Genomic DNA, 21,182 nt, shown 5'->3' on the forward strand with positions numbered 1-21,182 from the left:
TAATTGAGAGACATTGTGCACTTCTTAATAAAAAGAAAATGAAACGACCATATTTTATCTCTTACAAAATGAATCTTTTGTTATTATTACCCACTGCATTCAACATAAAGCAATCATTTAACTATTGTACTGAATTCCTCGTGAGTTGATTCTACATATCATCTTTGAAACTTCAAGCTATTTTATTGCATGTACAAGGAATAACTCTTTCAAAGGTTGTAAGTACTTCATAAATCAATATACATTCAAACTAACGCATATTTTTATACGAGCATACAATGTGTTTATATCTCCTATATATAATTGAAATAACCTCTTTCAGTCCTAATCCTTATGCAAAAGACAGTCCAATTCACTTCTAGTACTTTTGGAAATACATTGTTCAAAATGAATACTGCAGTTTCATCTTGTACACATTGGGTAGCATCATGCATATGGTTCAATAATGCCTTAAAGTGTTGTTAGATAAAATGGTTTCAATTTACATTCTGCTCATGTACGTTGACAAACTGAAGTCATGCCACTTTGAATAAAAGCTAGCAGCAGGATGGGGGAAGGGAATATGGCTCAGGATGAATAAAATAGTTGTGCATCATTTAGGAAACAATGTTACATTTTCTGATCCAAATCTAATGGGAATTAAAATATTTGCTTTAACTTTTATTATGAAGTGTGCTCACAAGTAAAGGTATGTTTTTTAATACAGGAGCAAACTCATCTGCACATTCACTACTGCCTGTATAAATTCAGGGAATACTATTGCACAATTCATAGCAGGGCATGCAGGGCAGCAGAATTTTTTAATGCTTTTATTGTTTGTCTGGCCTAACTATGTTTATATACACTCTGTGGCCATTGTATTAGGTACACTAGTACATCTGCTCGTTAATAGAAGTATCTAATCGGCTAATCATGTGGCAGCAATTCAATACATAAAACCATTCAGACATGGTCAAGAGGTTCAGTTGTTGTTCAAACCAAACATCAGAATGGGGAAGAAATGTGATCTAAGTGACTTTGATTGTGGAATGATTGTTGGTGCCAGACGGTGGTTTGAGTATCTCAGAAACTGCTGATCTCCTGGGATTTTCACATGCAATAGTCTCAAAAGTTTACAGAGAATGGTGTGAAAAACAAAAAGACATCCAATGAGTGGTAGTTCCGTGGACAAAAATCCCTTGTTAATGAGAGAGGTCAGAGGAGAATGGCCGGATTGTTTCCTGCTGACAGGAAGGTTGCAGTAACCATGTGTTACAACAATGTTGGGCAGAAGAGTATTCCTGAATGCACAACACATTGAACTTTGAAGTGCATGGGCTAGAGTAGCAAAAGACCTCAAACACACACTCAGTGCCCACTTTATTAGGTTCAGGAGGTGTGTAATATGTGACTACTGAGTGTAGAAACTGCTGGGATTAAAATCCTTCATGTTTTAAGCCAAGATCAATAAAGCAGGCAGAATTTTGGAACTATTTCACTGGGAGGCTCAAAGGGCTGGTGAGAAAATCTATAACAAATGTAGATTGAGACTGGATAGATTTATTGGGTCTCTGATTCAAGCAACAATTCATCTGTAAGTGGTCATTTGTAAGAGACGTGACTCAGTGCAGCCTTGAACATTGTGGGAGGCTAGGGAGGAAATTGCAGTGTGCCTCGTGGAGATATTTGCTCCCTCGTTAGCCATTGTTGAAGCTGCCAAAGAGTAGAAGGTAGCTAATGTGGAACAATTGCTTCATTAGTTTAAAAAGGTAGCAGTGACAAGCCAGAGAATGACTGACCTTCAGCTGATATCAGAAGTTGTGAACTCACTGAAAGGGAATCTGAAGGACAGGTTCTATGAGCATTTGGACAGTCTGATTAGGAGGAGTCAGCATAGCTCTGTGCTTGGAAAGTCTTGCTTGTCAAACAATAACACGACCTCTGGCTCCTCACCCTCCCACTTCAGGATATCTTGGACACGATCAGAAATATCCCGGACCGTGTGCAATAAAGGAACAGCAGTTATAATGGGTGACTTCAATCTACATGTAGACTGGGTGAACCAAATTGGTAAAGGTGCTGAGGAAGAGGATTTCTTGGAATGTATGCGGGATGGTTTTTTGAACCAACATGTCGAGGAACCAACTAGAGAGCAGGCTATTCTGGACTGGGTTTTGAGCAATGAGGAAGGGTTAATTAGCGATCTTGTCGTGAGAGGACCCTTGGGTAAGAGTGACCATAATATGGTGGAATTCTTCATTAAGATGGAGAGTGACATAGTTAATTCAGAAACAAAGGTTCTGAACTTAAAGAGGGGTAACTTTGAAGGTATGAGACGTGAATTAGCTAAGATAGACTGGCAAATGACACTTAAAGGATTGACGGTGGATATGCAATGGCAAGCATTTAAAGGTTGCATGGATGAACTACAACAATTGTTCATCCCAGTTTGGCAAAAGAATAAATCAAGGAAGGTAGTGCACCAGTGGCTGACAAGAGAAATTAGGGATAGTATCAATTCCAAAGAAGAAGCATACAAATTAGCCAGAGAAAGTGGCTCACCTGAGGACTGGGAGAAATTCAGAGTTCAGCAGAGGAGGACAAAGGGCTTAATTAGGAAGGGGAAAAAAGATTATGAGAGAAAACTGGCAGGGAACATAAAAACGGACTGTAAAAGCTTTTATAGATATGTAAAAAGGAAAAGACTGGTAAAGACAAATGTAGGTCCCCTGCAGACAGAAACAGGTGAATTGATTATGGGGAGCAAGGACATGGAAGACCAATTGAATAGTTACTTTGGTTCTGTCTTCACTAAGGAGGACATAAATAATCTTCCAGAAATAGTAAGGGACAGAGGGTCCAGTGGGATGGAGGAACTGAGCGAAATACATGTTAGTAGGGAAGTGGTGTTAGGTAAATTGAAGGGATTGAAGACAGATAAATCCCCAGGGCCAGATGGTCTGCATCCTAGAGTGCTTAAAGAAGTAGCCCAAGAAATAGTGGATGCATTAGTGATAATTTTTCAAAATTCGTTAGATTCTGGACTAGTTCCTGAGGATTGGAGGGTGGCTAATGTAACCCCACTTTTTAAAAAAGGAGGGAGAGAGAAACCGGGGAATTATAGACCGGTTAGCCTAATGTCGGTGGTGGGGAAACTGCTGGAGTCAGTTATCAAGGATGTGATAACAGCACATTTGGAAAGCGGTGAAATGATCGGACAAAGTCAGCATGGATTTGTGAAAGGAAAATCATGTCTGACGAATCTCATAGAATTTTTTGAGGATGTAACTAGTAGAGTGGATAGGGGAGAACCAGTGGATGTGGTATATTTGGATTTTCAAAAGGCTTTTGACAAGGTCCCACACAGGAGATTAGTGTGCAAACTTAAAGCACACGGTATTGGGGGTAAGGTATTGGTGTGGGTGGAGAATTGGTTAGCAGACAGGAAGCAAAGAGTGGGAATAAACGGGACCTTTTCAGAATGGCAGGCGGTGACTAGTGGGGTACCGCAAGGCTCAGTGCTGGGACCCCAGTTGTTTACAATATATATTAATGACTTGGATCAGGGAATTAAATGCAGCATCTCCAAGTTTGCGGATGACACGAAGCTGGGTGGCAGTGTTAGCAGTGAGGAGGATGCTGAGAGGATGCAGGGTGACTTGGATAGGTTGGGTGAGTGGGCAATTTCATGGCAGATGCAATTTAATGTGGATAAATGTGAAGTTATCCACTTTGGTGGCAAAAATAGGAAAACAGATTATTATCTGAATGGTGGCTGATTAGGAAAAGGGGAGGTGCAACGAGACCTGGGTGTCATTATACACCAGTCATTGAAAGTGGGCATGCAGGTACAGCAGGCGGTGAAAAAGGCGAATGGTATGCTGGCATTTATAGCGAGAGGATTTGAGTACAGGAGCAGGGAGGTACTACTACTGCAGTTGTACAAGGCCTTGGTGAGACCACACCTGGAGTATTGTGTGCAGTTTTGGTCCCCTAATCTGAGGAAAGACATCTTTGCCATAGAGGGAATACAAAGAAGGTTCACCAAATTGATTCCTGGGATGGCGGGACTTTCATATGAAGAAAGACTGGATGAATTGGGCTTGTACTCGTTGGAATTTAGAAGATTGAGGGGGGATCTGATTGAAACGTATAAGATCCTAAAGGGATTGGACAGGCTAGATGCAGGAAGATTGTTCCCGATGTTGGGGAAGTCCAGAACGAGGGGTCACAGTTTGAGGATAGAGGGGAAGCCTTTTAGGACCGAGATTAGGAAAAACTTCTTCACACAGAGAGTGGTGAATCTGTGGAATTCTCTGCCACAGGAAACTGTTGAGGCCAGTTCATTGGCTATATTTAAGAGGGCATTAGATATGGCCCTTGTGGCTACGGGGGTCAGGGGGTATGGAGGGAAGGCTGGGGCGGGGTTCTGAGTTGGATGATCAGCCATGATCATAATAAATGGCGGTGCAGGCTCGAAGGGCCGAATGGCCTACTCCTGCACCTATTTTCTATGTTTCTAATAAAGAGTTTTATGAAGAGGTAACTGAAAAAGATGGGTTAGAGTAGGGCAGTGTATGTTGTCTGTTTGGACTTGAGCAAGACATTTGACAGGGTTCTGTTTAGGAACAGTTACTATTCATTTATTGATTTCACTAAAGCATTGGACAAAGTGCAACATGAAAAATTATTTCAAATTCTCACTAAGCATTGACGGAAGGGACCAACAACTGCTTCAAAATTTATATTAGAACCAAATGAAGGTGGTAAAATTGATGATAATATAAGCAGTTGGACTAAAATTCGAAGAGGAGTTAGACAGGGATGCGTTGCCTCACCAGAATTGTTTAATATCTATAGTGAAATGATTCTGAGAAAAATAGAAGACCTAGATTGAATAAAAATTGGAGGTGTTAACATCAACAATATAAGATATGCAGACGATACCACCCTAATAGCAAGTGCTGCAGAAGACCTACAGATCCTCCTAGACAAAGTAGTATAAACAAGTGCGGATTTTGGTCTAACCCTCAGCTGTAAAAAAAACAAATGTATGGTAATACCAAAACAGCAGGATACTCCCAACTGCCAATTGTACATCGGTAACCAAGAGACTGAACAAAAGACCAGCTTTAATTACCTTGGTAGCTTTATATCACAAGATGCTAGAAGTAAAGTAGAAATAAAAAGAAGAATTGCCTTTGCCAAAACCAACTTCCAACCCATTTTTACCAACAGACACATTTCTATAACAACAAGGTTTAGGCTACTAAAATGTTACATCTGGTCAATCTTGCTGTATGTTTCTGAAACATGGACTATAACACCAGAACTCCAAAGAAACTGAGAAGCAACAGAAATGTGGTTTCTTAGAATAATGCTGAAAATATCATATAGAGATAGGGTAACTAATGAGACAGTACTCCAATGTGCCCATACAAAAAGATCTTTAATGAGAACATTAAATGAGAGGAAACTTAAATTCCTGGGCCATGTCATCAGAAAGGGAGAAATAAAATACCTTACATTACAAGGCCGAATGCCTGGGAAACACAGAAGAGGAAGACAAAGAAGAAAATATATGGACACTGTGAAAGAACTAACAGATCTAAGTGTGCAAGATATCATTGATGCTGCATGGGATTGTTGGATGTGGAAAGCCATGATCACCCAAGTGTGTAACATGCAAGGCACATGAAGAAGAAGAAGAAGAAGACTATCATTCAGTCATCAGGCTCTTGAGCCAATGGAGATAACTTCACTTTTCCCATCACTGAAATGTTGCAGCAACCTATGTACTCACTTTCAAGGTCTCTTTATCTCATGTTCATGGTATTTATTGTTTATTTATTGATTATTATTATTTCTTTCTATTTGCATTTGCACAGTTTTTTTTGTTTTTGCACTGATTGAATGCCCAAGGTGGTGGGGTCTTTCATTGACTCCATTGTGATTACTATTTTATTATGGATATATTGAGTATGCCTACAAGAAAATGAATCTCAGAGTTGTATAGGGTGATATATAGTGTATATATTTTGATAGTAAATTTACTTTGAACTTTGATAGGCTGGCCTGGAAGGTTATTTCTAGGGAGAGATAATTGGGTGGATTCAAAATTGGTTCAGCAGTAGGTAGTACTGGGTGATTGTTGAAGGTTATTTCTTGGAATGGAGGTAGGAGACTAGTGATGTGCTGCAGGAGATGATGTTTAGACCTTTGTTATTGCATAAATGATTTGGATGTGGATGCACAAGGCTTGATCAGTAAATTTTCAGATGACACAGTATGAGGAGGTGTTGTCGATAGTAAAGATTGTCAGATTACAAGGCGGCCTTGATCAGTTAGGAGAGTGTTACAAGGAGTGGCAAATGAATGTCATCACAGATATGTGAGAGGTGAAGCATTTTGGAAAATCAAACCGGCACAGGATTTATATGATGATTGGTAGTACACTTGGGAGTGTAAAGGAACATAGGGACGTTGGAGTACAAATGTGTAGATTGTCGTAAATGATACACAATTTAGACAAAGTGATGCAAAAGGCATTACATTGCAGTTGTGTAACTCATTGGTGAGGACACAATTGGAGTATTGTGTACAGTTTTGGTCACCTGTTATAGGAAAGGTGTGATTAAACTGGAAAGAGTGGAAAAAAACATTTACAGAGCCTATAAAAAGTATTCACCCGCCCCCCCCCGCCACCCGCCCCGGGAAGCTTTCATGTTTTATTGTTTTACAACATCGAATCACGAAGTATTTAGCTTTGCTTTTTTGACACCGATCAACAGAAAAAGACTCTTTCCTCTCAAAGTGGAAACAGATCTCCGCAAAATGATCTAAATGAATTACAAATATAAAGCACAAAATAATTGATTGCAAAAGTATTTACCCCCTTTAATATGGCACAGCAACTCGTCACTGGTGCAGCCAATTAGTTTCAGAAGTCCTGTAATTAGTTAAATAGAGATCTGTTTTTGGAGACCTGTACACAATGCACAGTACCTGTACATTGATTGTAGTAAAATCACACCTGTATCTGGAAGGTCCAGCTGCTGGTGAGTCAGTATCCTGGCAAAAACTACACCATGAAGACAAAAGAAAACTCCAAGCAAATTCGCAAAAAGATTATTGAAATGCAGAAGCCAGGAGATGGAGTCAAGAACATTTCCAAGTCACTGAATATCCTTTAGAGTACAGTTAAGTCAGTCAATCATCAAAAAATACAAAGAATATGGCATAGCTGTAAATCTGCATAGAGCAGGCCGTTCTCAAAAACTGAATGACCGTGCAAGAAGGGGAGTAGAGAGGGAGGCCACCAAGAGACCTTTGACAGCTCTGGGAGAGTTATAAGTTTCAGTGGCTGAGATGAGAGAGACTGTGCGCACAACTGTTGCCCGGGTGTTTCACCAGCCGTAGCTTTATGGGAGAGTGTCAGAGAGAAAGCCTGTGAAAAAGCCTCACATGAAATCTTGGCTAGAGTTTGCCAGAAGCCATGTGGGAGACTCCAAAGTCAGCTAGAAGAAGATTCCCTGGCCTAATGAAACCAAAATTGAGCTTTTTGGCCATCAAACTAGATGCTATGTTTGGCGTAAGACAAACACCATGCATCATCAAAAACGCTCCATCCCTACCATAAAGTATGGTGGTGATTGCATCATGCTGGGGGGAATGCTTCGCCTGCAACAGGCCCTGTAAGGCGTGTGAACGTAGAGGGTAAAATGAATGCAGAAAAATACAGGGAAATTCTGGAGGAAAACTTGATGCAGTCTGCAAGACAGCTACAGCTTGGGAGAAGATTTGTTTTTCAGCAAGACAGTGACCCCAAGCATTAAACCAATGCTACACAGGAATGGCTTAAAAGCAACAAAGTTAATGTCCTGGAGTCCAGATTAGATATGGCAAAGTTATTTCCCATGGTAGGAGATTCCAGGACAAGAGGGCACGACTTCAGGATTGAAGGACGTCCTTTTAGAACTGAGATGCGGAGAAATTACTTTAGTCAGAGGGTGGTAAATCTGTGGAATTTGTTGCCACAAGCGGTTGTGGAGGCCAAGTCATTGGGTTTATTTAAAGCAGAGATAGATAGGTTCTTGATTAGCCAGGGCATCAAAGGGTATGGAGTGAAGATGACTGGAAGAATTGGATCAGCCCATGATTGAATGGCAGAGCAGACTCGATGGGCCAAATAGAAACATAGAAACATACAAAACCTACAGCACAATTCAGGCCCTTCGGCCCACAAAGTTGTGCTGAACATGTCCCTACCTTAGAAATTACTAGGCTTACCTATAGCCCTCTATTTTTCTAAGCTCCTTGTACCTATCCAAAAGTCTCTTTAAAGACCTTATCAAATCCACCTCCACCACCATTGCTGGCAGCCCATTCCACGCACTCACCACTCTCTGAGTATAAAACCATACCCCTGACATATCCTCTGTACCTACTCCCCAGCACCTCACACCTGTGTCCTTTTGTGGCAACCATTTCAGCCCTGGGAAAAAGCCTCTGACTATCCACACGATCAATGCCTCTCATCATCTTATACACCTCTGTCAGGTCACCTCTCATCCTCCGTCGCTCCAAGGAGAAAAGGCTGAGTTCACTCAGCCTATTCTCATAAGGCATGCTCCCCAATCCAGGCAACAATAGCCTACTTCTGCTCCTATATCTTATGGTCTTATGGTCATATGGTCTTATGGAGTGGTCAAGTCAGAGTCCAGACCTCAATCCAATTGAGAATTTGTGGCTAGACTTGAAAAGGGCTGTCCAGTCACAATTTCCCTGCAACTTAACAGAGCGTGAGCAGTTTTGTAAAGAGGAATGGGAGAAAATTGCTGTGACCAGATGTGCAAAGCTGGTAGAGACCTATCCACACAGTCTGAGCCATACATTTTTACACGGCCTGCAAACGGCCTAGCATTTCATATTAATATTATATAAAAGAAAATTCCAGCTGTGTAACAGCAAAGGCTATGTGCACGGGAGCATTTCAGGAATTGCACGGCTGCGCACCTGCACAGCTTAGAAGGAACAGTGATTGTTCCTGGGATAAAGCGAGCGCAGTCAGAAGTGGTAACTGTCCATCTACTAGCGTGCATGATGCTATCCAGGGGATCTATACCTGGAACTTCGTTTGTCCTTTTAATATCTGAGTTAAAACATTACTGAAATATGTAGCCCTTTTGTCAGGTGCCGTTCAGAAGGAGACAGTAAGAAAGAAGACGTTACAATGAGACCTATTTTACTTATTTAATTCAGAGATACAGCTTGGTAACAGGCCCTTCTAAGCCAACGAGCCAATTACACCCATGTCACCAATTAACCTACTAACCTGTATATCTTTGGAATGTGGGAGGAAACCAGAGCACCCAGAGGAAACCCACGTGGTCATGGGAAGAATATACAAGCTCCTTACAGACAGTGGTGGGAACTGAACCAGATTACTGCCACTGTAAGCACGATGCTACAAAAGGTCTAGTTAGAGTTAACGTGGAAAGGATGTTTTCGAAAGTGAGGGAGTCTGGGACCAAAGGGCACCGCCTCAGAATACAAGAACATTCCTTTAGAACAGAGATGAGGAAGATTTTTTTAGACAGAGGATGGTGAAGCTATGGAATTCATTGCCACATATAGATGTCAATGGGTATATTTAAAGGTGACTGATAGGTTCTTCATTAATCAAGGTGTCCAAGGTTACGGGGAGAAGGCAGGAGAAAGGGGTTGAGAGCGATGATAAATCAATCATGATGTAATGGTGGAGCAGACTTGATGAGCCAAATGGGCTAATTCTGCTCCTTTGTCTTATGGTTTTAAGGTCTATCGTGCATCTGGACAAAGGGAGACCTAGGGAAGGATAAAGAGAATAGGACAAAAATAGCCAGTGATGCTCAATAAGAGAAAGTGAGATTATACTGTACACTTCAGATCTAGGAAAGTCAAATTAGAATATCAGCTGCAGAAAACCAAGAGGATTAATGTCCACGTATTCCAATCTCTAAAAGTTATCTCTTGGCTACACAAAGCAATCGCAAGGGCGAAAATTGTGTTGATCTTTATCATAAGAGGTTACAATACAGCATGTATCAAGCATTACTTGAGAGACTAATTTAATCTTCGGTACTGGATGCATGGAAAGATGCACTCACCTTGAGAAGGATATGGCATACAAAGCTGCACTAGAAGTAAAAGATGAATAAACTTGTCATGTTTTCTCCAAATGTTTATAAGGGTAATATGTTGAAATGTTTTATTCCCTCTGGAGAGTGAATCTAGTTTAAGAAAGCATAATGTTAAAGTTAGAGCCAGGCTCTTTACAAGTCAAATAAGGAAGCAAGTCATAATCACGAGAAGGTTTGCAGATGCTGGAAATCCAAATTAACACACCCAAAATGTTGAAGGAACTCAGAAGGTCAGGCAACAGCTTTGGAAATGAATTATCAGTCGATGTTTTGAGCTGAGACCCTTCATCAGGCCTGGAAAGGATGAGGGAAATTCAGAATCAAAATCAGGTTTAGTATCACCAGCATATGTCATGAAATTTGTTATCTTTGTGGCAGCAGTGCAATGCAATACGTAGTAATAGAGAAAAAATTTTAATTACCATATGGATATATATAAATAAATAAAATAGTTAAATTAAGTAAGTAGTGCTAAAAAATGAAATGAAAAAAGTAATGATGTAGTTTCAACGTCCATTCAGAAATTGGATGCCAGAGGGGGAGAAGCTGTTCCTGAATAATTGAGTGTTTGCCTCTTCAGGTTTCTGTACCTCCTTCCTGATGGTAGCAATGAGAACAAGGCATGTTCTGGTTGATGGGGATCTTTAATGTTGAACAGTACCTTTTCGAGGTACCGCTCCTTGATGATGTCCTGGATACCAAGGAGGATAGTGCCCATGATAGAGCTGAACAATTTGACAACTTTCTGCAGCTTTGACTGTTCATTCGTTTCCAAAGATGCTGCCTGACCTGCTGAGTTCCTCCAGCATTTTGTGTGTGTTGCTAAGAAAGCAAGTTTTCATAGATAGGATCGGGGTTGCTGGAAATTTTAAATTTTCAAAACTGAGATTGATAGGTTTTATTGGTGATAGCTTTGAGAAATAGCCTAAGGCAGATAAATGGAATAAAGCTGCATGTTAGCTACTGTCTAAGAGCAGAGCAGGCTGAATAGGCTTTGCAGCCTTAGAAAGAGAGTAACGTTTTATTATGAATGACATACTGTATGTTGTGAAATTTGATCTACTCTGTTCCTGGTGTATTAATTATAAGTTTATTAAAAATCTCAGTAACTTTGAAAGGAACAAAATTCCTGCCTTGGGGATGAGGGTAGTTTATGTGACGAGTGAGCAGCAGACACCTTCATTGGAAGGTTAATGGTGCAATGTTCTGTGAAATGACCCAATATGGTTCATTGCATCGAATATGCACGTGCCTTGTGCAGTAAGCCATATTGACCATGACATAATATGATCGTCAAGGGCACCAATCTAACACAGGAACAAAGTTTATTGTTTCTGCAAATCAAGGACCTAATACCTGTTTCAGATTTCATTCTGCAGTTTTCTTTTGATTATTTGTTTATAAGGTAAAGGCATCACTGACAAGGCCGGTACTTACTTAGATTAGATTATGAAGACACATAGTCCTCTTTAATTGTCATTTAGTAATGCATGCATTAAGAAATGATACAATATTTCCTCCAGTGTGATATCACAAAACACAGGACAGACCAAGACTGAAAAAACTAACAAAATCACATAATTATAACATATACTTACAACAGTGCAACAATACCATAACTTGATGAAGAAGTCCATGAGCACAGTAAAGTTCAAAGTCTGTCAAATGTCCCACATCTCACGCAGACGGGAGAAGGAAGAAAAACTCTCCCTGCCATGCCGACCACAATCCGACTCTGAGTCATCCGAAAACTTCGAGCTCTGATCAGCTGTCCGACACTGAGTACTGAGCACCATCTCTGTCCGAACGATTCAACCTCCTTCTCGGTCGCCAAAAGCAGGCAAGGCCAGGGATTTTGAGGCTTACCCTTCGAAAGATTCCCAAGCATGCGGTAACGACAGCAGCAAACGAGCGTTTCAGAAATTTCTCCAGATGTTCCTCTGTGCTTTCACGTCCAGTCTCCATCAAATCAGAATTGTCCACAGCCCCTATTTAACAGATACGGTATCATTTTTCACTGGAGGGCTGCGCCCGCGCAGGCGCGCCACCATCTTCTCCTCCCGCCTGCCCTCAAGAATTCTTTGTGAGCTGTCACCTAAAATCACTAAAGCCTTCTGATGAGATATTTCCACAGTGAAGCTGGTGGGGTGTTCCAGCATTTAGACATACTGATGAAGGACAGTAATATATGGTCTATCCAATGCACATTTGTTCATAGCTTGGAGGGAAACATGTTCCCATCCACCTTTCTAATATTTCCAATAATACAAGAGGCAACTTGACCCTTTGATTCAATGATCGCTCTCTGAGCAGAACCATCAGTCACTTTGCCTGCATCTTAATGATCTACAACCCTTTCTCTCACGTGCCTAAAAACATCACCCTGGTCCCCCATCACCTATCAATACTGGAGTTAATTGATGGCAACCGTCATCTGCAAAGCCATGCATCTTTAGGATGTGGGAGGAAACTGGAACACCCGGAGAAACCCATGAGTTCATTGGGGAGAACATGCAAACTTCACTTGGACAGCACCCAAGGTCAGGCTGAATGTAGATTGCTGAAGCTGGCCCGAGCACCTCCTGTTATACCTGCTGTCCTTATCCTTTTCGGTGGAAGAAGTCTTGGTTTTGAGAGACGTTCAAAAATCCTCAGTGGGAAACTTAAAACTGCTCATATTTTCCATTACACATTGTTGATCAGACATTTATTGTGGGGGGAGGTGCAGTTAGCATAGGGGGTAGCGGTTAGCTTTGCATTATTATAGTGCCAACCACCCAGGTGCAATTCCCGCTGCTGCCTGTAAGGAGTTTCTACATTCTCCCCGTGACCACGTGAGTTTCCTTTAGCTGCTCCAGTTCTTTCCGCATTTCAAGGGCATACAGGTTAGCAGGTTAATTGGTCACATGGGTGTAACTGGGTGACGCAGGCTCATTGGACTGGAAGGGCCCGCTACCAAGCTGTAGCTCTAAATACAAAAAAAAATAAACTTGCACTCACCCAATTGTGAGCCTTCTGCACCCACCTCAGCACTTTAGCCAGTATCACAGCCACTCAGTCCCAACCAGGGAGTTGTTTCAGAGTCCTGCTGCTCACCAACGCATTCTTACTCATGTCTTGCCACCAGCACCATTTGGTAAAAGTCCTACACTGTTTCACTTTGATAGGACCTCAAGTTGAGTCATTTTGTACTGGGTTTGTAGAGCCGAACTGGTTGAGAAATCAGTTTGCACATCTCTGCTCTTGATGACTGTTTCATGATGTGTATTGGAACCACTGAACATTTAGCTGCTCAAGCCATATCATCAATCAATTGAGTCATGGGCTACCTGTGTTTTATGTTATTCATTTATGGTTGATAACATTGCTGGCTTGTACTCAAGCTGCTGCATGACATTTCTCTTGTATTGAATGATTGACATCATTAGTTATTTCAGTGGGCAGTCAAGAGTCTCACGCAGATCAAGCCAGGTAAAGGAAACAGACTGCCTAGCCTGAAGACAGCAGTGACGCTAGCAAGTGTTCATGCCAATCCATCAGTTTTGTGGTCATTGACACTGGCACTTACACTGCAGATAAGTTAAATCAACCAAATTTCAGCTCCCCGGCTGTCATGGAGGGGCTTGAACTCATAGAGTTAAGCGCCATAGCCAGGTGCAGCAAGGAGGCAGGCCAATCAGTCCGTTGACTCCACACTGGCCTTCAATCACCCATTTACTTTACTAGGGATGGCACAATAGCAGAGCGGTAAGCGCAGTGCTTTACAGTGGTAACTGTAGAATTGGGGTTCAACTCCCTCTGCTTCATTCTCCCTGGGACTGCATGGGTTTCCTCCAGGTATTCCGGTTTCCTCTCACGTTCCAGGGGTGTACGAGTTAAAGTTGTGGGCATACTACGTTGGCTCTGGAAGCATGGCAACACTGGTGGGCTGCCTGGCACAATCCTCACTGATTTGATTTGATGCAAATGCTGCATTCCTCTGTATGTTTCAATGTACGTGTGACAAATAAAGCTAATCTTTAATCGTTCATCTTTACGCTAATCGTACATTAATCCCATTTTTATATTTCTCCCCACACTCTGATCAGCTCCCCCAGATTCTGCCGCTCCCCTACATCCTAGGGGCCAATTAACTTAACAACCCACACGGCTTTGGGAAGTGGGAAGAGACAGGAGGAAAATGGAGGAAACCCATGTGGTCTTAGAGAGAATGTGCCAGCACAGACAGCGCACAAGGCCACGACTTAACCTAGTTTGCTGGAGCCGAAGGCAGTGGCTCTACTTCCATGCCACTACCGCTCCAGTTCTGCCCGGAATGTCGACTGTTCATTCCTCTCCATGGCTGCTCCCTGGCCTGCTGAGTTCCTTCAGCATTTTGTCTGTGTTACTCTGAATTTCCAGCATCTGCAGAATCCCTTGTGCTTATGTTACCTCTCACATATCTGAAATTTTAGTCCAGGCTGTGGATTGCGAGTCTAATAAATTAACCACAATGTTTCTATCATCACACTGCTAAAAGACAACAGAGGCAAAATTGACTGAGCATTGCTCCAGCCACCCAGAAACCTACTTAACTGCCAATCACCTCCAACCCGCAGCAGCACAGACTGGCCGCATTCTATGTGTAATTAATCTAACTTGAGTGAATGTTTAAAGGGTAATGAATTGTTAAAAAAAAAGTGAATCTAATCCTTAAAAAAAGCAGGGGAGCAGTAATGAGAAAGTGAAAAAAAATGATTTAGTATCAGCAATTATGTTTTCTTTATTCGTAAGAAAGGAAGTTTATTAATAACAGTAGTTTCAATACCTTAATGGATAATTCATTGTAATCACCTTTCTCGATCAGTATTAGTCAAGTAATGCTATTATGCTATAATGGAGGCTGATTCATTCGGCTTATTTAGTAGACAAGGAAAATGCAATTGTGTTGGATGATATTATTACGGCTCTGCTGTTTATTGCTGTGATCTGAGGATCAAGTAATGAGAGGGTTGCAGTCCCTGCAATGTCACACACAGTGCAGTCAGACTGGCAGCATGAAGCTATGCCTGTCTCTGTGCACAGCTTTATCAGATTAGTTTCTCATCTAGTTCTGTAACTGACCCATTTGAACAGGATCCAAGGCTGGTGCAAAACATCTGCCGCTGGGTACGGCAAGCTGTTAAGATTCCGTTCTTTGCCAAGCTGACCCCGAACGTCACCGACATTGTAAACATAGCGATGGCAGCTCAGGAAGGTAAGAAAATGGCAGTGGAAACTGAATATAAAGAGATTAAAATTCTACTTGAGAATAATTCTTTAGTCCTTGAGAATTACTTCTTTATATCTTTCATTTTGATTGTCCTTCCTTTTACATTAATTTTCAAATAGCTTACGTACATCAATTAAAAACACACCCCTTTTATTTGATAATGGTCCCTGTCATTCCGTACCACTAACTTTGAAATGACTCATGCCATCTATTCTCTAGCTATTATATTGAAACCAAAATCAAAAGATATTATTCTGTGGATTGGAATTTAAATAACTGTTGTATTTTCTCACAGGTGGTGCAGATGGTATTACAGCAATCAACACAGTCTCTGGGCTGATAGGGGTACTTGCAGATGGCACACCTGTGCCTGCCGTTGGTAGAGACAAGCGAACCACATATGGCGGTGTGTCTGGTAAGCATTGCCTTCACCACTGTGCAGCGTTCCCTCTGAGACTATAGACAAAACGGTGACAACTTCTAATATCAATTCCCTTTCAAGGCACCTTGCTTTCTGCTGGTCAACATAACTAATCATATTGACAGATGGACAAGTCTGAGTCTGCAAGCACTTCTAATAGCAATTTCTTTTATTGGCACAATGCTTCAGTAAAGTGGGTGGGGAGAAGTTAAACGATAAATGAAAGAAGTATCTTGAAGCCCTTTGTAGTAACTTGCATTAGCACAGTTTCTCTTTTCAAGATTTAATTAACACTCATTTTTGAATAGAAACCACAAACTTCAACTTATTCATATCAATGCAGTCTGCACTGCTTCGATATTTTAATGTGTACACTTTACACCAAATTGTATTTGCTTCTAGTGCACTTTTTTAACCATTGCTGTCATTTACATTCAGATAAAGGAATAAAGTCTGTTCATTTGGGTAAATTCAAAAGTGGGAATACCTAGAGTTTTTTTTTACATAGACAAAATAAATTTGATAGAAAATTACCTCTTAATGAGAAAGTACTTTAATTCCAACTTCTTCGAACAGTCAGCTTCTCAAAGCTGTAAGTTAGCAGTCATTTCCTTATTTTTAAAAGAGTGCATTTTTTTTGCAGATTCATAGCTCATGAGTTCATTTTGCTTTTCCTCTTTCTCATTTGTCTGCCATGAGTATCTTCCAATGATCGAATTTTTGTTCTTGATAGGAGGTTGTCAAGTTGCATTTCAGGATTAAGTCATGCAGAAACTAAACCAAACCATATTGATCACTCTCCTTCTTGGAGCGGTATTAGGGATGAAGTATTGGCTCTTATTGTAAAATTAGCTAACGGAAATGAAATTGTAAAAAGGTTAATTTAGTTATTTGACAAAGTTTATTGCTTGCCCACCTCCCCAGCCCAACAACTGGAAGTAGTTAATGAGGATAAAAGCTATGGTAATAGATAACATGTTTGTAGTTACCTGCCCTACACAAATGTTAAATGTTCATGTTTACAGATGAAGGCAGAGTAGACAGCATAAAATGCCAAGTGCAGGTTTTGAAGTACCACACAACCATAGGTTGACATTTCTACAGAATGGAAGTTTATGAGATGCATATTTTTTGTCTTTGGGAGCTTAAACTGCACGCAGGGCACCTCCGTTCTCTGACTGCTTCAGACGAGCAGTGATTTAAATCAGTGCATAGGAGCCATATTGTCTGCTTTCCTCTCGTAGAACAAATATTACTCTTAGTCAACACATAAGCAAAGTTAAATGTATTTATTTTACTATCCCAACTTGTTGTTTCTTAAGTAGGAGCACGTTTCAGTTAGTTGTTAACATAGCTGGTCACATTATGGACTTACATGGGACCTGCATACTCTACATCAAATTAATTTTTTAAAAATGACATAAGAAAGTATGAAGATCTTGGTATTGTCAAGATTTCAATTTTATTTTAAATATTTTCTAAAGGCCAGACCTTTAAATCTCAGGGGCTGCATCAAGCAGTGAGCTGTGAATTTTACCATCGGGTAACTGTTAATGATAAGGAAACATTCCGAGTGAGGCTGGTGTAATACAATCATTGGATTAGGCTATCAATCACTCCAGTCCTCAGGGAACAGGAAAGGAGACAAAACAGAGAAAGGAAAATTAGGAAAGGTGGGTGTGACTAGAATGTAATTCTTTACTATCTCTATCTGCTAACTGTTCTCTGTAGCTTTTAAATTCAAAGCCCATCTAAGCACCGCTGACAGTCTTAAAAAGAGTTATATTTGAATTGTGTGGTGTTTACAGAACAGGAAAATAAACAACCAGAGTTAGTGGAATAGAGAAAAAATATTTAAACTCTTTTTTTAATCTAGTCTTTGAGAAGTGGCTCAGCTGATACTAAAGTTAGCTTTGGTAAATTTGTATCATGCACATTGGAAGTTAAATATCCAGCTGAAAGGCGGACTACTGGCAAGCTACTGCACACAGGTCAGTATGCCCTGACCTCCAAGCCTACAATTTGCAGCGGGGAGGTACAGAACAGACTGGAGATCAGATGCCATTGCATTTGATCTGCACACTGTTGGATTCATAAGGAAGCTGTGGATTCATTCATTTGGAAGGAGTCATTGATCTGGATGGAAAAAGTGAGTGGTTTGGTTTTATTTTTTCATCGTAATCAATATTAGCGCTCTTGGTTAATTTACAGCACACAAATGTCTTTAACTTTGTTTTCCATATTTTAAGATCTATTTTGACTGTTTTAATAATTCTGTAATTCTCAGAGGTGTATACACTCACTGGCCACTTCTCAGAGAATTCTGTAGTTCTCAGAGGTGTATACACTCATTAGGTACCCCCTGTAGCTAATAAAATGGCCACTGAGTGTATGTATGTAGTTTTCTGCTGCTGTAGCCCATCCACTTCAAGGTTTGATGCGTTCTGCATTCAGAGATGTTCTTCTGTACACCACTGTTGTAACGTGTAGCTACTTGAGTTACTGTCACCTTCCTATCAGCTTGAACCAATCTGACGTCTCTTATTAACAAGACATTTTTTCCCAGAGAATAGCTGATGACTAGATGTTTTCTTTTGTTTTTCACCATTCTCTGTAAACCCTAGCATCTATTACGCATGAAAAGCAATTTCTGAGATACTCTAATCAGCCCATCTGGCACCAACAATGATTCCACGGTCAAAGTCACTTAGATCACATTTCTTCCCCGCTCTGATGTTTGGTCTGAACAATAACTAAACCTCTTGATCATGTATGCATGTTTTTATGCACTGAGTTACTGCCACATTATTGCTTAACTGGATACTTGTATTAACAAGCAGGTGTACCTAATAAAGTGGCACCTGAATGTAGAAACAGTCGAAAGAGCCATCAGGACACTCAGGAGGCGGAACCTGCGATTCCACCATCTGAAGCCTAGACACCATTTGGGGACCCACAAGATGGCTGCAGTAGCAAATCCTCAGGGTCAGCCAGATCTGCAGGGCAGCAGGAGGCTAGCGCGGCTGCAGGCATCGGGTGGTGGAGCAGAAATGTGAGCTCACGTGATGCGGTCCATTGATGACCATGCTCTAGCAAGCAAAACAGAACGAGCCGACTTAATGCCTTTAAATTCCTGTTACAACCCAAGCATGAAGTGGTTATCTTACAGCATTAAATTGAAACCCAAGTGTAATCTTTCCTTTGAGTTTGGTGCGAAGGACAATATGGTTTGGTAACAATGTCTGTCTATATTAAGGATTTATCAGCACCTTTGGCAGAGAATGTGTGTGGATTAATTTCATAGACAAAATGATTTTCAGTCTTTATCACTTTTATTCCCTGTTGCAGAAAAATTACAGGTGACCTTTTGCATTGCACATTCAGTTTTTTTCAAGAAGAAATAAAGTGGAAACAGCTGATTCCTTTAGCCTGGTTTGCCTTAGGGTATTATTATCAAGCCTTTATGAAGTCTTCAGCTTTAGCTGTGAAGATCACAATCCGTACATTGTTCAGGAATGAGGAAGGAGATTAGGGAAAGTGTTCGGAGGCTTAGATGATAAGTGGACCTACAGTTAATGACTGAGAATTTAAAATATGGGGTTCTTATTGAATGACTTACTGAAAAAAATGTTGGAAAGCTGTTGTTGAAAAATACATAATCAATTGTGATGCAGTTGATTAAATACTGTCAGAATCAGAATCAAGGTTTAATATCAGCGGCATATTGTATGTTGTGAAATATTTTGACCTTGCAGCAGCAATACAATGCAAAATATAATAATAGAAAAAATGTGACTTACAGTAAGTGCTTATATATGTTATTTAGTTAAATTAGATGAGTAGCGCAAAAATAGAAATAAAAAAATTAGTGAGGTAGTGTTCATGGGTTCAGTGTCCATTCCGAAAACAGACAGTAGAGGGGGAAGAAGCTGTCCCTGAACCGTTGAGTGTGTGCCTTCACAATTCTGTACCTCCTTCCTGATGGTGGCGATGAGAACAAGGCATGACCTGGGTGATGGGGTCCTTGATAATGGATGCCTCATACAGCCAGTTAGAATGCTCTGCACGGTACATCTATAGAAATTTGTGAGTCATTTGGTGACGCATCAAATCTCGTCAAACTCCTAATGAAATACAGCCACTGTCATGTCTTCTTTGTAGCTGTTGTGTTCAGGTTAGATCCTCTGAGATATTGACGCCCAGGAACTTAAAACTGCTCACTCTTTTCACCTCTGATCCCACGGGTATAATAAGAGCCACATCTGCTTCTGATTATACCCATTAATTAACACACAGATATTTACAGCTGAGAACCAACAATTTAGGTTTCCCTTTCTTAGAATTGAAGATACTTAGCATCCATCAACTGGACCCATTTCATTCAAGGGGGCAAAGAAAGAAATTTACCTGAAAAAATGAAACATGGATACATATCAAAGCCATGTAAATCTGCTTTTGTGAGAAAATTAGGATGAAGACCATTCCAAATAGTTAAGCTAAAGATGAGACTACAAGTCAGTTGTTGCAACTTAACTGTAGATGATTTTGATCAGAATGTCTTAATGTCTTAATTGTCCCTTTCAAATAAAACTGTGATACTGCCACAATTCTGTATAGTCAGGAAGAAGGATACATCACCGCTGAGAATGACAATTTAAATTTCAGTATAGTCCTGGTGTCCAAATAGCCCACGAGAGACCAGTACGCTTGATCACTATGGGGAATTTTACAATGAATGTCAGATGAGACTAGAATTTCAAAATGTAGTTTTATAATTAGACAATACAGCTATTAAACTTTGTTTTATATTTCCTTTATGATTGTAAAGATTGGAAATACCATTTCCCTGCAATAATGCAAAAGTTATTAATTTTATTTCAGAGAAGATAGAGCTTTACTCACTTGCCAGCAGTGTTATTTTCCAAAGGAGAAATTCTTCCTCCTATCTCAATATGCTGCATTAGGGGCATGGTGTCGAAGCTGTAAGTAGGCTCCCAAGCAGGTTTTCAGATGTGAGGTACTGCATATAAAAGCGATACTTACTCACCAGTAACCTTGTATCCTTTTTGAGTTTTAGCAGGATTAAGGATTTCCAGATTTTAAAGTGTTGGTCCAACCTGGACTAAACAATTGAATTTCAAAAACGAGGTGAGAATGACTGTCTTGATATCAAAGCAGCTTTTGGATGAGTGTGACATCATGGTGCCCAGGTAAAACTAATGTCATACTTCACTCAAAAGAAAGTTGCTACATTGTGGAGAATCAGAATCAGGTTTATTATCACTTATATATGTTGTGAAATTTCTTGTTATGCGGCAGCAGTACAGTGCAATACATAAAAATATTATAA

At 40.5% G+C, this 21,182-nt stretch overlaps 1 protein-coding gene across 1 annotated transcript in view; it reads left to right on the top strand.

The window, feature by feature from the left end:
• The window catches only part of LOC134354991 (dihydropyrimidine dehydrogenase [NADP(+)]-like), a 921,558-nt gene that overhangs the window by 725,005 nt on the left and 175,371 nt on the right, over positions 1 to 21,182 (top strand). Inside the window, exons 17-18 of the mRNA XM_063064591.1 lie at positions 15,276 to 15,396; positions 15,707 to 15,826. Coding sequence (XP_062920661.1) covers positions 15,276 to 15,396; positions 15,707 to 15,826 — 241 coding nt within the window. The remainder of the gene's footprint in view (positions 1 to 15,275; positions 15,397 to 15,706; positions 15,827 to 21,182) is intronic.

Source organism: Mobula hypostoma, chromosome 12 (assembly GCF_963921235.1).
Source record: "Mobula hypostoma chromosome 12, sMobHyp1.1, whole genome shotgun sequence".
In the NCBI taxonomy this organism is placed as follows: Eukaryota; Metazoa; Chordata; class Chondrichthyes; order Myliobatiformes; family Myliobatidae; genus Mobula; species Mobula hypostoma.